Here is a 12,201-nt window from a genome sequence, read left to right as displayed (position 1 = left end):
TAGAGTGCTGGCTTTTGAACTATGCTGCCATTGAACATTTGTCTTCTGTGAGCTGAGACAAAGTGGCCTGTTGCCAAAAGGTAGCCTGTTTCCAATTATCCAGAGAAATTAAATTACTAGATGTAATTATCTCAATTTTTTTTTGTCTTTTTGCTATTTCTTTGGGCCGCTCCCGCAGCATATGGAGGTTCCCAGGCTAGGGGTCCAATCGGAGCCATAGCCACTGGCCTAAGCCAGAGCCACAGCAACGCGGGATCTGAGCCGCGTCTGCAGCCTACACCACAGCTCACGGCAATGCCGGATCGTTAACCCACTGAGCAAGGGCAGGGACCGAACCCGCAACCTCATGGTTCCTAGTCGGATTCGTTAACCACTGCGCCACGACGGGAACTCCAATTATCTCAATTTTAATTATTGCTTGTGTGTACCAGAATCTAGTATACACACTAAAAATACACAAAAGTAGTATCTAGCACAAAAGTATATATTTACATTGCTTTCATTGACTGTGTCAGAAGCCATGTTATTCTACCCTCTTCACTGGCAGCTGGAATTGACAGCTTTGGATGACATCATTATTATTTAGCATTTATCTGGGAAGGTTATACTTTGTATATGTATATATATGTATATACACACACACACACACACACACATACATATATATCAAATTTTTTTTTTTTTAGTTTACTTTGCTACTCCCCAAATTGATTCTTTTGTGAGGGAGATACCTGGGAGTGTCTTTAGTTTTGTAATTAAGTTGAGGATGTTAAGGCACAGATAAGTTAAAGGTATCCTTTGATACAGAACTTCTGAATGCTTTGCTGAGTTTCCTAAATCATACTGCCTGTTCATTGCGGTTCTTGCTGGAGTTGGTACTGATTTTTCTTCCCTAGTACAAGGTGAGGGGAGGGGCAAATCTGCATTTCTGTGTAGAGTGGTTAGAAACCCTTTAATGAAATGTTACTGTTGCAGAGACCCTGGAGGTGGTCAGTCCTTTTTTATATACAACATTGCCTGTTGTATACTTGATGGAAACAGTTAGAATGACAGCTGAATGCAAAGCTATCTGTGTCAGTAGATGCAGGGTGCAAAGCAGTGCTGCCATCAAACATGTGGCCCATGGCAAGGCTTCCTAGAATTCCTGTGGGGTACAAGTTGGTACCAGGATAGTCTCAGAAGACTCTCAGAAGGTAAACTTCTTCAGAAACAGATTGTTAGCAATGACTCTTAGGTTTCTTAAAGTGTATTTCCTATCTGGAAATATAGCCTGGGGTATTCCTTGGGAACCTGGAATTCTGTAAGTTTGGGATTTGGGGTGCAGGGTACAGGCCAGGAGTTAAATGGCACAGATGGCTTTGAATAATTGAGCAATGTGTTGGTAGATAAAAAACAGGAGTGAGTGCAGTAGCTTGGGTCACTGCTGTGGTGCAAGTTCAGTCCCTGGTCTGGGAACTTTTATATGCCATGGGTGCAGGTAAAAAAAAAAAAAGTTAAAAAAAAAAGTAGGAGTTCCCATCATGGCTCAGCAGTAACGAACCTGACTAGTTGCCATGAGGACGAGGGTTCGATCCCTGGCCTCGCTCAGTGGGTTAAGGATCTCGTGTTGCCATGAGCTGTGGTGTAGGTCGAATACGTGGCTTGGACCATATGCCATATGTACGGCCTTAAAAATACAAAACAAAAAAAGTAAAAAAACAGTAGTGAGAAAATAAGAAAATCTTTGAACTTCATTTTTTTTTGTCTTTTTTTTTTTGCCATTTCTTGGGCCGCTCCCGCGGCATATGGAGGTTCCCAGGCTAGGGGTCGAATTGGAGCTGTAGCCACCGGCCTCCGCCACAGCCACAGCAACGCCAGATCCGAGCCACGTCTGCAACCTACACCACAGCTCATGGCAACACCGGATCGTTAACCCACTGAGCAAGGGCAGGGATCGAACCCGCAACCTCATGGTTCCTAGTCGGATTCGTTAACCACTGAGCCACGACGGGAACTCCCATTTTTTTTTTTTTTTTAAAGAGTATCGCTTTACTCACCATTTCTAATATAGCATTGCCCCAAATATATTCCTGGTTATTGACATTTTGCAGTGCCGGTGCATTTTTAATAATTGATGCCTAATCTCAATCTCTTGTCCCTTTCTCTCTCTCTTTTTTTTCATTCATTTCTTTTCTCTTGCAGCGTTCCTTCCTAGCAGCTTCTGTATGTACACTACCTTGATAGCCATGACTGGCTGGTATATGGACAAAACTTCCATTGCTGTGCTTGGAGTAGCAGCTGGGGCTATCTTAGGCTGGCCATTCAGTGCGGCTCTTGGGTAAGAAACTAATATGATTTGTCTTCCTTGTGTCACTGGCTATATAGTCAGTCTTAATGTTAGGTTACCTTCATATTCTCTGGATAGGACCTGAAGTCTTAGGAATTAATTATACAAAGATTCTGGGAAGTGGAAGAGTATTTTTCTTTGTACTTATTGTTATGGTTAATTCTAGTAAGAATAGTGACTGTTGAGTATCTGCTATATGTTAGGCACTGCTAAACCCCTTATGAACTTTACCCCTAAACCAACAACTTTGCAAGACAAATACAATTATTAGTGCTTTATAAATGAGAAAGTATACTCCATGAGGTTTTGAGTAATTGGCCTTTCAGATCATGTTTGCTTTTGGATCTATACAGCAGGACCCCATTGTCCATCCATTCTAAATGTGACAGTTTGCATCTGTTCACCCCAAACTCCCAGTCCATCCCACTCCCTCCCCCTTGGCAACAAAGAGTCTGCTTCATGTCTGTGAGTCTGTTTCTATTCTATATGTAGGTTCATTTGTGAAATACTTTAGATTCCACATATAAGTGATATCATATGGTATCTGTATTTCTTTCTGACTTACTTTACTTAGTATGAGACTCTCTAGTTGCATCCATGTTGCTGCAAGTGGCATTATTTTGTTCTTTTTTTATGGCTGAGTAGTAGCCTGTTGTGTATATGTACCACATCGTCTTAATCCGTTTATCTGTCAGTGGACATTTAGGTTATTTCCATGTCTTGACTATTGTGAATAGTGCTGCAAGAACATAGATGTTGCATGTATCTTTTTGAATGAAAGTTTTGTCTGGTTATATGCCCAGGAGTGGGATTGCTGGATCATATGGTGGTTCTGTATTCAGTTTTCTGAGGAACCTCCACACTGTTTCCCATAGTGGTTATACCAGTTTACATTCCCACCAACAGTTCAGGAGGGTTCCCTTTTCTCTACACCTTCTCCAGCATTTGTTATTTGTAGTCTTATTAATAATAGCCATTCTGAGAGGTGTGAAATGATACTTCATTGTAGTTTTGAATTGCATTCCTCTAATAATTAGTGATGTTGGCCATCTGTATGTCTTCTTTGGAGAAATGTCTCAAGGTTTTCTGCCCATTTTTCAATTGGGTTGTTTATTTTTTTGCTGTTGAGTTGTATAAGCTGTTCGTATATTTTGGAGATTAAGCCCTTGTCAGTTACATTGTTTGCAACTCTTTCTCCCATTTTGTAGGTTGTCTTTTCGTGTTTTTGTTTGTTTGTTTGTTTGTTTGTTTTTATGGTTTCCTTTGCTATGCAAAAGCTTATAAGTTTGATTAGGTCCCACTGGTTTGTTTTTGTTTTTATTTCTATTTGCCTTGGGCGACTGACCTAAGAAAACATTTGTACGATTGATGTCAGAGAATGTTTTGCCTATGTTCTCTTCTAGGAGTTTGATGGTGGTGTGTTATGTTTAAGTCTTTAAGACATTTTGAGTTTATTTTTGTGCATGGCGTGAGCGTGTGATCCGGTTTCATTGGTTTACATGCAGCTGTCCAGTTTTCCCAGCACCAATTGCTAAAGAGATTATCTTTTTCCCATTTTATATTCTTTGCCTCTTTGTTGAAGATTAATTGACTCTAAGTGTCAGGGTATATTTCTGGGCTCTCTCTGTTGGGTTCCATTGGTACATATGTCTGTTTTTGTACCAGTATGTTTTTTTTTCTCTTAGGGCTGCACCAGCAGCATATGGAAGTTCCCAGGTTAGGGGTTAAATTGGAGCTGTGGCAGCATTGGGATCCTTAACCCACTGAGCAAGGCCAGGGATGGAACCCCCATCCTCATGGATACTAATCGGGTTCTTTCTGAGCCACAGTGGAACTCCAGGATTAATATATTTTAAATGTCCATTACACATAAATACATATAGAATAGAGTTCATTCTAGAAGCTGAATATTTATTTTTATATATTTATATTTCTTATGCATTGTGGGGTGCATCGCATCCTGATGGGTCCTGTGAAGAGAGCACATTTTTAACTTTTGAAGACGTCCTTTCATGTGCCAAGTTTTCTTCCCTCCCCGTAACCTCCCTGTAACTGGTAGAGACTTTATTCTCAGTTCAGCATGAGGTATGTGTGAATCTGACCTGTGTGAGTGTATATTCTAAGTATTTAACTCCCCACTTTCTATTTCTCTGTTAAACAGTTTACCCATTGCCTTTGATTTGCTGGTCATGAAACACAGGTGGAAGAGTTTCTTTCATTGGTCACTGGTTGCCCTAATGCTCTTTCTGGTGAGTTTTCTTTTTTCCTTGTTTTGTTCTAAAGTTGTAATGAAAGCAGCTTCTAATGTGGTTGGGAGTTGGTTGTGTTTTTCATTCTCAAGTGTGTCCTATTAGCATTGTGAGAGATGTGAGAATGTTTCCAGAGCAAAACCCTGCAATTGCTATCTATACTCCGCTCTGTTCTAGGTGCCTGTGGTGGTCATTGACAGCTACTATTATGGGAAGTTGGTGATTGCACCACTCAACATTGTTCTGTATAATGTCTTTACTCCTCATGGACCTGATCTTTACGGTAAGACCTTTTGAAATTTGGGGAAGAGTTAGGAGATAGATAAATTTGCCTCAGCTTTGAAATTTTAATTCAGTAGCCTCATTTTATCAAATATTGCATTTCTTTGCTGATAGTCTTATTTGAAAATAAATGACATTTGGAGTTCCCTGGTGGCTCAGTGGGTTAAGAAGCTAACATTGTCATTCCTGTGACTCAGGTTTGATCCCTGGCCCTGGAACTTCTGCATGCTGGGGGTGCGGCCAAAATGAAAAAAAATGACTTTTGAACATAGCACAGTGAATAATATATAACTTTTCCTTGATTGACATGATATTCAGATATGGCTTTTTGTTAATCCTACTGCCTCTTAGTTTCAGAGTAGTGGGGACTCTGTCAGGTATGCCTTGGCTTTTGCTGGTCTTTTAAAATTAAGTTACTTTTTCTGTTCTCATTAGAAAATTAATACAACAAAAATTGGAGTTCCCATTATGGCTCAGCAGTTTAAGAACCCCGTGTTGTTTCTGTGAGGATGTGGGTTCAATCCCTGGCCTTGCTCAATTGGTTAAGGATCCCACGTTGCTGTGGCTGTGGCGTAGGCCTCAGCTGCAGCTTCAATTTAACCCCTAGCCCGAAACTTCCATATGCTACATGTGTGGCTATAAAAAGAAAAGAAAAAAAAAAAGGAAAAATTAATATGAAAAAAATAAGAAAATTAAAACATTCATGATCCCATACCCGTAGATAGTTATTAATAACACCTTGGAAAATTTTCCTTCATACATTTTCTATATGTATACACATTTAATATTACTTTCTCTTTCTTAATCTGCATTACTTTAGTATTATGCCTTAGTTTAGAAAATCTGTTGGCAAAGTCTAGCAAATGGGGGTGAGGTCAGCATGAGAGAGAGATGGGTAGTTGGGCCAGTTTAGGGTTAAGGGGAAAAAACAATCAAATATCTTTAGTCTGGGGTGATTCTCCAATATCTGCCCATCTCTACCCCTCCCCAATGCCTTTCTCTTAGCTAGTTTTTTTTCCCCCAAGCTGTTGAGCCTGTTTTATTTGGCCCCTAAAGACTTTTTAAAAATTTTTCAATTTTTTATATTTTTGTCTTTTTCTAGGGCCGCATCCGCAGCATATGGAGGTTCCCAGGCTAGGGGTCTAATCGGAGCTGTAGCCGCCGGCCTACACCAGAGCCACAGCAACACGGGATCCGAGCCTCATCTGCAACCTATACCACAGCTCACGGCAACGCCAGATCTTTAACCCACTGAGCAAGACCTGGGATCGAACCCTCAGCCTCATGGTTCCTAGTCGGATTCTTTAACCACTGAGCCACTGTGGGAACTCCCCTAGAGACATTTGAGTTAGTGACCATCATGGAGGGGTGAGCTAAAGATCTTTCTGATCAGATCGGCCAAGTCAGTAAACATTTTATGAGACAGTTTCTGATTAAATAAGGGTAGTTTCTTCAGTGTTAGAAGGTCTTAGAGCATTCTGTATATGTGATTGTCTTGGAGTTCTGCTATCAAGCAGGTCAATATTATCTCTATCTGCATCTCTTACGAATTTTGAACCAACAGATTAAATGAGGAGGCTTAAAGTAAGCATATGAATGAGATTTAATTGGGCCTCCTGTGTTTTAGGCAATATTGTCATTTTAGATGGCAAGTAATAGGTTAAAAATAAAGTGTTTTGTTCAGTGAATTGAATTCACAAACTGCATGGTGACAGAATAATTGCTAAAGAGAGGAATTATTTATTTATTTATTTTTATTTATTTATTTTTTTAGGGCTGCACCTGCAGCATATGGAAGTTCCCAGGCTAGGGATCAAATCAGAGCTGCAGCTGCCAGCCTATACCACAGCCACGCCAGATCTGAGCCACGTCTGCAGACTATACCACAGCTCACAACAATGCTGGATCCTTAACCCACAGAGTGAGGATGCAGGGATTGAACCTGCATCCTCATGGATATTAGTCGGCTTCTTAATGTGCTGAGCCACAAACAGGAATTCCCTAAATAAAGGAATCTTAAAAGTCTCCTCTATGTGGCTCCAAGATCCCCAAGAATATGAGAAAAAGCCCCAACTTTAAGCTTTTGCCTCTAGATGTCTCTCTTTAGCTAGAGAGAGTTTGCTTGTTTTTAATTGCCCCTCGTTTTAGTTTACTTTTAAAGGTTTTTTTTTTTAAATACTTTTTTTTTTTTTTTTTGGTCTACTTAGGTGCGCACCTGAGGCATATGGAGGTTTCTAGGCTAGGGGTTAAAGCGGAACTGTAGCCGCCAGCCACCTACCAACCACAGCTCATGGCAACGCCGGGTCCTTAACCCCCTGAGCAAGGCTGAGGCTCGAACGTCATGGATGCTAGTTAAATTTATTTCTGCTGAGCCATGATGGGAACTCCTATTTGTAAAGTTTTATTTGATTCTATAAGACAATAGGTGAGAGACTCTCCTCCTAGATCCAGATTGCATAGTAGAAATTGGCTTACATGGAACCTATTTGAAGCATAATATCCATTGTATATAGGTGAATGCATTGCTTTAATTTGAATTTAATTTTGAAAAATTGGCTTCTCTACCTTTTAAATGTTTTTTTTTTTTTCTTTTTTGCTATTTCTTGGGCTGCTCCCACAGCATATGGAGGTTCCCAGGCTAGGGGTCCAATTGGAGCTGTAGCCACCAGCCTACGCCAGAGCTACAGCAACGTGGGATCCGAGCTGCGTCTGCAACCTACACCACAGCTCACGGCAACGCCGGATCGTTAACCCACTGAGCAAGGGCAGGGACCGAACCCGCAACCTCATGGTTCCTAGTCGGATTCGTTAACCACTGTGCCACGACGGGAACTCCTTAAATGGGTTTTCACGTATTGTATTCTGACTGCTTACTTATAAAACTTCGTATGAGAGCATATGAAAATGATATAGTCTTTGTAATCCTCTAGATTGATGAAGTTTTTACATCTAGAAATAAGCTGGTTGGTAGGGAGAGTAGGGAAGATATACTAAATTCTGACTGAAGTTAATGTTTCTGATTTACCAGTGGGTAGGTTTGGGGATCCAGCAGAGCAGGGGCTAGTCTTTCCTTGGATGTTGGCATCTGTCTGTTCATTTCAGCCAGTGTTTTGCAGGGAAGAATCTTTGGGGCTCTACTCTGCCTGCTTTAATGAATCTGGGTTAGTTTCAGTTCAGATATTTTGGATGTACAGGAACTGATCACTTTTCTAGTGATAGAAAAGCTTCATTGGGACAGAGGAAATTATCATATTGTATGTCACAGGAGTGATGCAGTGCTGCAGTCAGCCAGATTTTAGGGGGTTGTTCCTTGATGGTAGAATTTTTATGCTTTTTCCTCATCTTTGACACATTTTCAAATGTGACTGGTTTCCATGTTAACTCCTTTTTTTTTTCTTTGTATGGCTCCACCTGTGGCATATGTAAGTTCCTAGGCTGGGAGTCAAATCAGAGCTGCAGCTGCCAGCCTACACCACTGCTACAGCAACGCAGGATTTGAGCCGCATCTGCGATCAATGCCAGATTCTTAACCCATTGAGGTCAAGGATTGAACCCATATCCTCACAGAGACTACGTTGGGTTTTTAACCTGCTGAGCCATGATGGGAATGCCAGTGTTAACTCCTTTTTGCTTTAGTAGGCTTCCAGAGAATAGTTCTCTCACCTTAGCTCGTGTATTCTAGATCTTCAATAAAGATTTCTTATGAATGAATGAAAGAATGAACAAATGCTGAAGTATCCATCAGATTATGTGCCTTGATCACTATTATGTCTTAGAATTATTTTGCTTAGACCTGTTGTGGTATGCTAGGTTGGGATTATCTTGATACCAAATAAGAATCATTGTGACTCAGGGGAAGCAAATCTGACTGGTATCCATGAGGACACAGGTTCGATACCTGGCCTCGCTTGGTGGGTTGAGGATCCAGTGTTGCCGTGAGCTGTGGTGTAGATTGCAGATGTGGCTCAGATCTGTTGTTGCTGTGGCTGTGGTGTAGGCCAGTGGCTACAGCTCTGATTTGACCCCATGTGCCTCAGGCACAGCCCTGAAAAAAAAAAAAAAAGACGAAAAACCCCACGAATAACAGAGGTAGAAGTAGTACTTTACCATTGTCAGCTTTATTGTAATTGTTGAGTCCATTCAGCATATATTAAAGACTTATCTTTTAGTAGATGCTTTGATGCTGTACAATTGTCAAACAGTGAGACTGTCTTTTGTCAGGGAAACTCTTTCACTTGGTTGGCACTTTTTGGAATTATTTTGACTGTTTTGTAAGGGCCTTCTACTTCAAGTGCTTTGTTACCTATGGTGGACATTTACTTTTTAATCTGAAAATTAAAAATGCATTGTACTGATGGTTTTTGCATATATGTTGTTTCTTACATGTAAGAATATGAGTTCTTGCTGTGGTACAGTGGGTTAAGAATCCGACTGCAACAGTTCGGGGCACTGTGAAGGTACAGGTCAGTCCCCAGCCTGGCGTAGTGGGTTAAAGGATCCAGCATAGCTCACAGCTGCAGCTCAGATTCAATCCCTGGCCCAGAAACGTCTATGTGCCATGGGTGCAACCATTAAAAAAAAAAAAAAAAAAAGGTGTAACCTATAAATACTTCTTGAACGGGTGGATAAATGACTTCAGTTAAAGAAGCATTGAATTAATTGCTTTTGAGTATTTATCATGTGTTTTCATAGAATTTGCTGTCTAATAAAGCTGCAGGCACATGAATAGATAATTACAGTCCATTGTATTATGAGCCACTGTGGAAAGATAGGGAACCAAAGAGTAAGTTCATGTCATGGTATTAGGAAACACTTCTTAGAGGTGGTGGTCTTTGAGCTGAGCCTGGAAGGAAGAGTAAGTGTTTGCCAAGTAGACAGGAGAGGGTAACATTGCTGAAAAATAGAATGTCAGGTGTAGGGACTGATGAGACAAAAAGGTTGAATATTGAGTTCTTTTTAAAACACTTTAAACTTTTTAAAAAACTACTTTAAGTAGTTTTACAGCATTAGCTGAATTTTAGGTAGAAACTATACAGGCATGAGCCAGGTAATTTAAATCTCTCCATTGTGATTATGATAATATGTGGATGGTTCACAATTATGATGGTTCAACTTATGACTTTTTTGACTTAATGATGGTGCAAAAGCCATACACGTTCAGTAGAATCTGTGCTTCAAATTTTGAATTTTGATCTTTTTCTGGGCCGTTGACAGGCAGTATGCTATCTCTCCTTCCCAGCCAGCTGCTCTGTCGTGAAGGTAAACCCCAGAAACACTTAGAGTCCTTCTGTACCCACACAGCCTTTCTGGTTTTGCACTTTCAGCATAGTAGTCAATAAATTACATGAGTGAGTCAATGCTGTAGTATATAGTTGGCTTGGTATTAGGTGGTTTTGCCCATCTGTAGGCTAATGTACATGTTCTGAGCATGTTTGAGGTATGCTACGCTAAGCTCTGCTATTTGATAGGTTAGGTGTATTAAATGCATTTTTTTTTGTCTTTTTTTGCCATTTCTTGGGCTGCTTCCGTGGCAATATGGAGGTTCGCAGGCTAGGGGTCGAATCAGAGCCATAGCCGCCGGCCTACGCCAGAGCTACAGCAACGCAGGATCCGAGCCGCGTCTGCGACCCATACCATAGCTCACGGCAACGCCGGATGGTTAACCCACTGAGCAAGGGCAGGGATCAAACCCGCAACCTCACGGTTCCTAGTCAGATTCGTTAACCACTGAGCCATGACGGGAACTCCTAAATGCATTTTTTTAAAAAACACCACTGGGTAATCATTTTATTATTATTATTACTTTTTTGGCCGTGCCTGCAGTATGTGGAAATTCCAGGGCCAGGGATTGAACCTGCGCCACAGCAGCAACCTGAGCCATGGCAGTAACAATGCCAGATCCTTAACCTGCTGAGCTACCAGGGAAGTCCTTGGTGCATTTTTTTTTTTTTTTTTCTGTTGAGGGCCACACTTGCAGCATATGGAAGTTCCCAGGCTAAGGGTTGAACCAGAGCTGCAGCTGCAGGCCTACACCAGAGCCACAGCAATGCCAGATCTGAGCTCCATCTGTGACCTATGCTACAGTTTGTGGCAACACGAGATCCTTAACCCACTGAGTGAAGGCAGGGATTGAACCCGCATCCTCATGGTTGCAGGTTCTTAAGCAGTCTGGTTCTTAACCCACTGGTTGACAATGGGAACTCCCCCTAAATGCATTTTTTTTTAAATGGCTGCACCTGTGGCATATGGGTGTTCCAGGCTAGGGACTGAATTGGAGCTACAGCCCTAAATGTATTTTTGACTCATGACATTTTCCATCTACAGTGGGTTTATCAGGATGTAACCCTATTACAAGTTGAGGAGGATCTGTAAACATTTATTCTATTGTTCCTGGTTTTCAAAGGGACATTTCTAAACTTTCCTAGCCAGAAAACATGTATTAATGACGTATTCCAGACCTGTTCTGACTCTTGTCTTTTGAAGCCAGGGGAAGGAAATAGTTTTTCACAACAATTAATTGTCAGGATAAAGAATACATAGCATTTAGGAAATTCGCCGTAGTTTAGATATAAAATTGCAGATTCCTTGGTGAATCATCTCTATAGGGCCAAAGATCAAGAGGTGAAATTTAGTGTCACAAAAAAGAAAGCGACTAGTTTTGGCGCTGTTTCTGCTTCTTACCCTTGTGACATTTCAAGTTCTGAGATGTTGAGGTTGAGTACTTTTACCTGGCAAGTGAAGGGCAGTGCTCTGAGAAGGAAGGAGTACACAGGCCCTAGAAGGCGTGGGAGCACAGGTGTAAGAAATGCTGTCTCAAAAATAACAGCAGGTCTGCTTAGGGATGGATGTGATCCTGGCCTGTTTGTGTGTGTTTATCAACATCTGTCAGATCACTGCACAGGAGATTTCTGAACATAAAGGCTAATGCCTCCTATTGAAAGTTGGTGCAAATTTGACCACCAAATATAATTTAGTTCCTAGGGTTCTGTAAAATTATAGGCCTGTAAAATGGTTCCCTTCATTCAGTCTATGGAACAGTAAATATTATCCCTTCTTCTTTTAGCCTCTTTCAAAGCTCCCTTTAGCTCATTTGAATGAAAGGAATTGAGGCACTTTCCATTAAGAGGGAAATAATGTGAGTCACTCCCTGCAAAGACCTTGCCTCCAGCTTCCTTTCACCTTGCATTTTGCACCAGGTAAATGCTTAGCTTGTCATTCTGACACTTTATTTTTTCCTGCAGTGTTCATCTTTGATACTTTGTGAGAGCAGCATAGAATATCTCCCTGGAAAGAGATTAAGGCTTTTCCTCTTTTCTTTTTTAAGGAAGATACCTCATCAAGTAG

At 41.0% G+C, this 12,201-nt stretch overlaps 1 protein-coding gene across 4 annotated transcripts in view; it reads left to right on the top strand.

Annotated features, from left to right (window-relative positions):
- ALG9 (ALG9 alpha-1,2-mannosyltransferase) overlaps positions 1-12,201 on the top strand; it is an 88,995-nt gene that overhangs the window by 9,419 nt on the left and 67,375 nt on the right. For all 4 annotated transcript variants that reach the window (XM_047752191.1, XM_047752192.1, XM_047752195.1 and 1 more), the window contains exons 6-8: positions 2,182-2,317; positions 4,488-4,575; positions 4,753-4,858. In XM_047752191.1, coding sequence (XP_047608147.1) covers positions 2,182-2,317; positions 4,488-4,575; positions 4,753-4,858 — 330 coding nt within the window. The remainder of the gene's footprint in view (positions 1-2,181; positions 2,318-4,487; positions 4,576-4,752; positions 4,859-12,201) is intronic.

This window comes from Phacochoerus africanus, chromosome 11 (genome assembly GCF_016906955.1).
Source record: "Phacochoerus africanus isolate WHEZ1 chromosome 11, ROS_Pafr_v1, whole genome shotgun sequence".
In the NCBI taxonomy this organism is placed as follows: Eukaryota; Metazoa; Chordata; class Mammalia; order Artiodactyla; family Suidae; genus Phacochoerus; species Phacochoerus africanus.
Note: the sequence above shows the minus strand (reverse complement) of the source record. Positions and strands in the feature narration are given on the sequence as shown.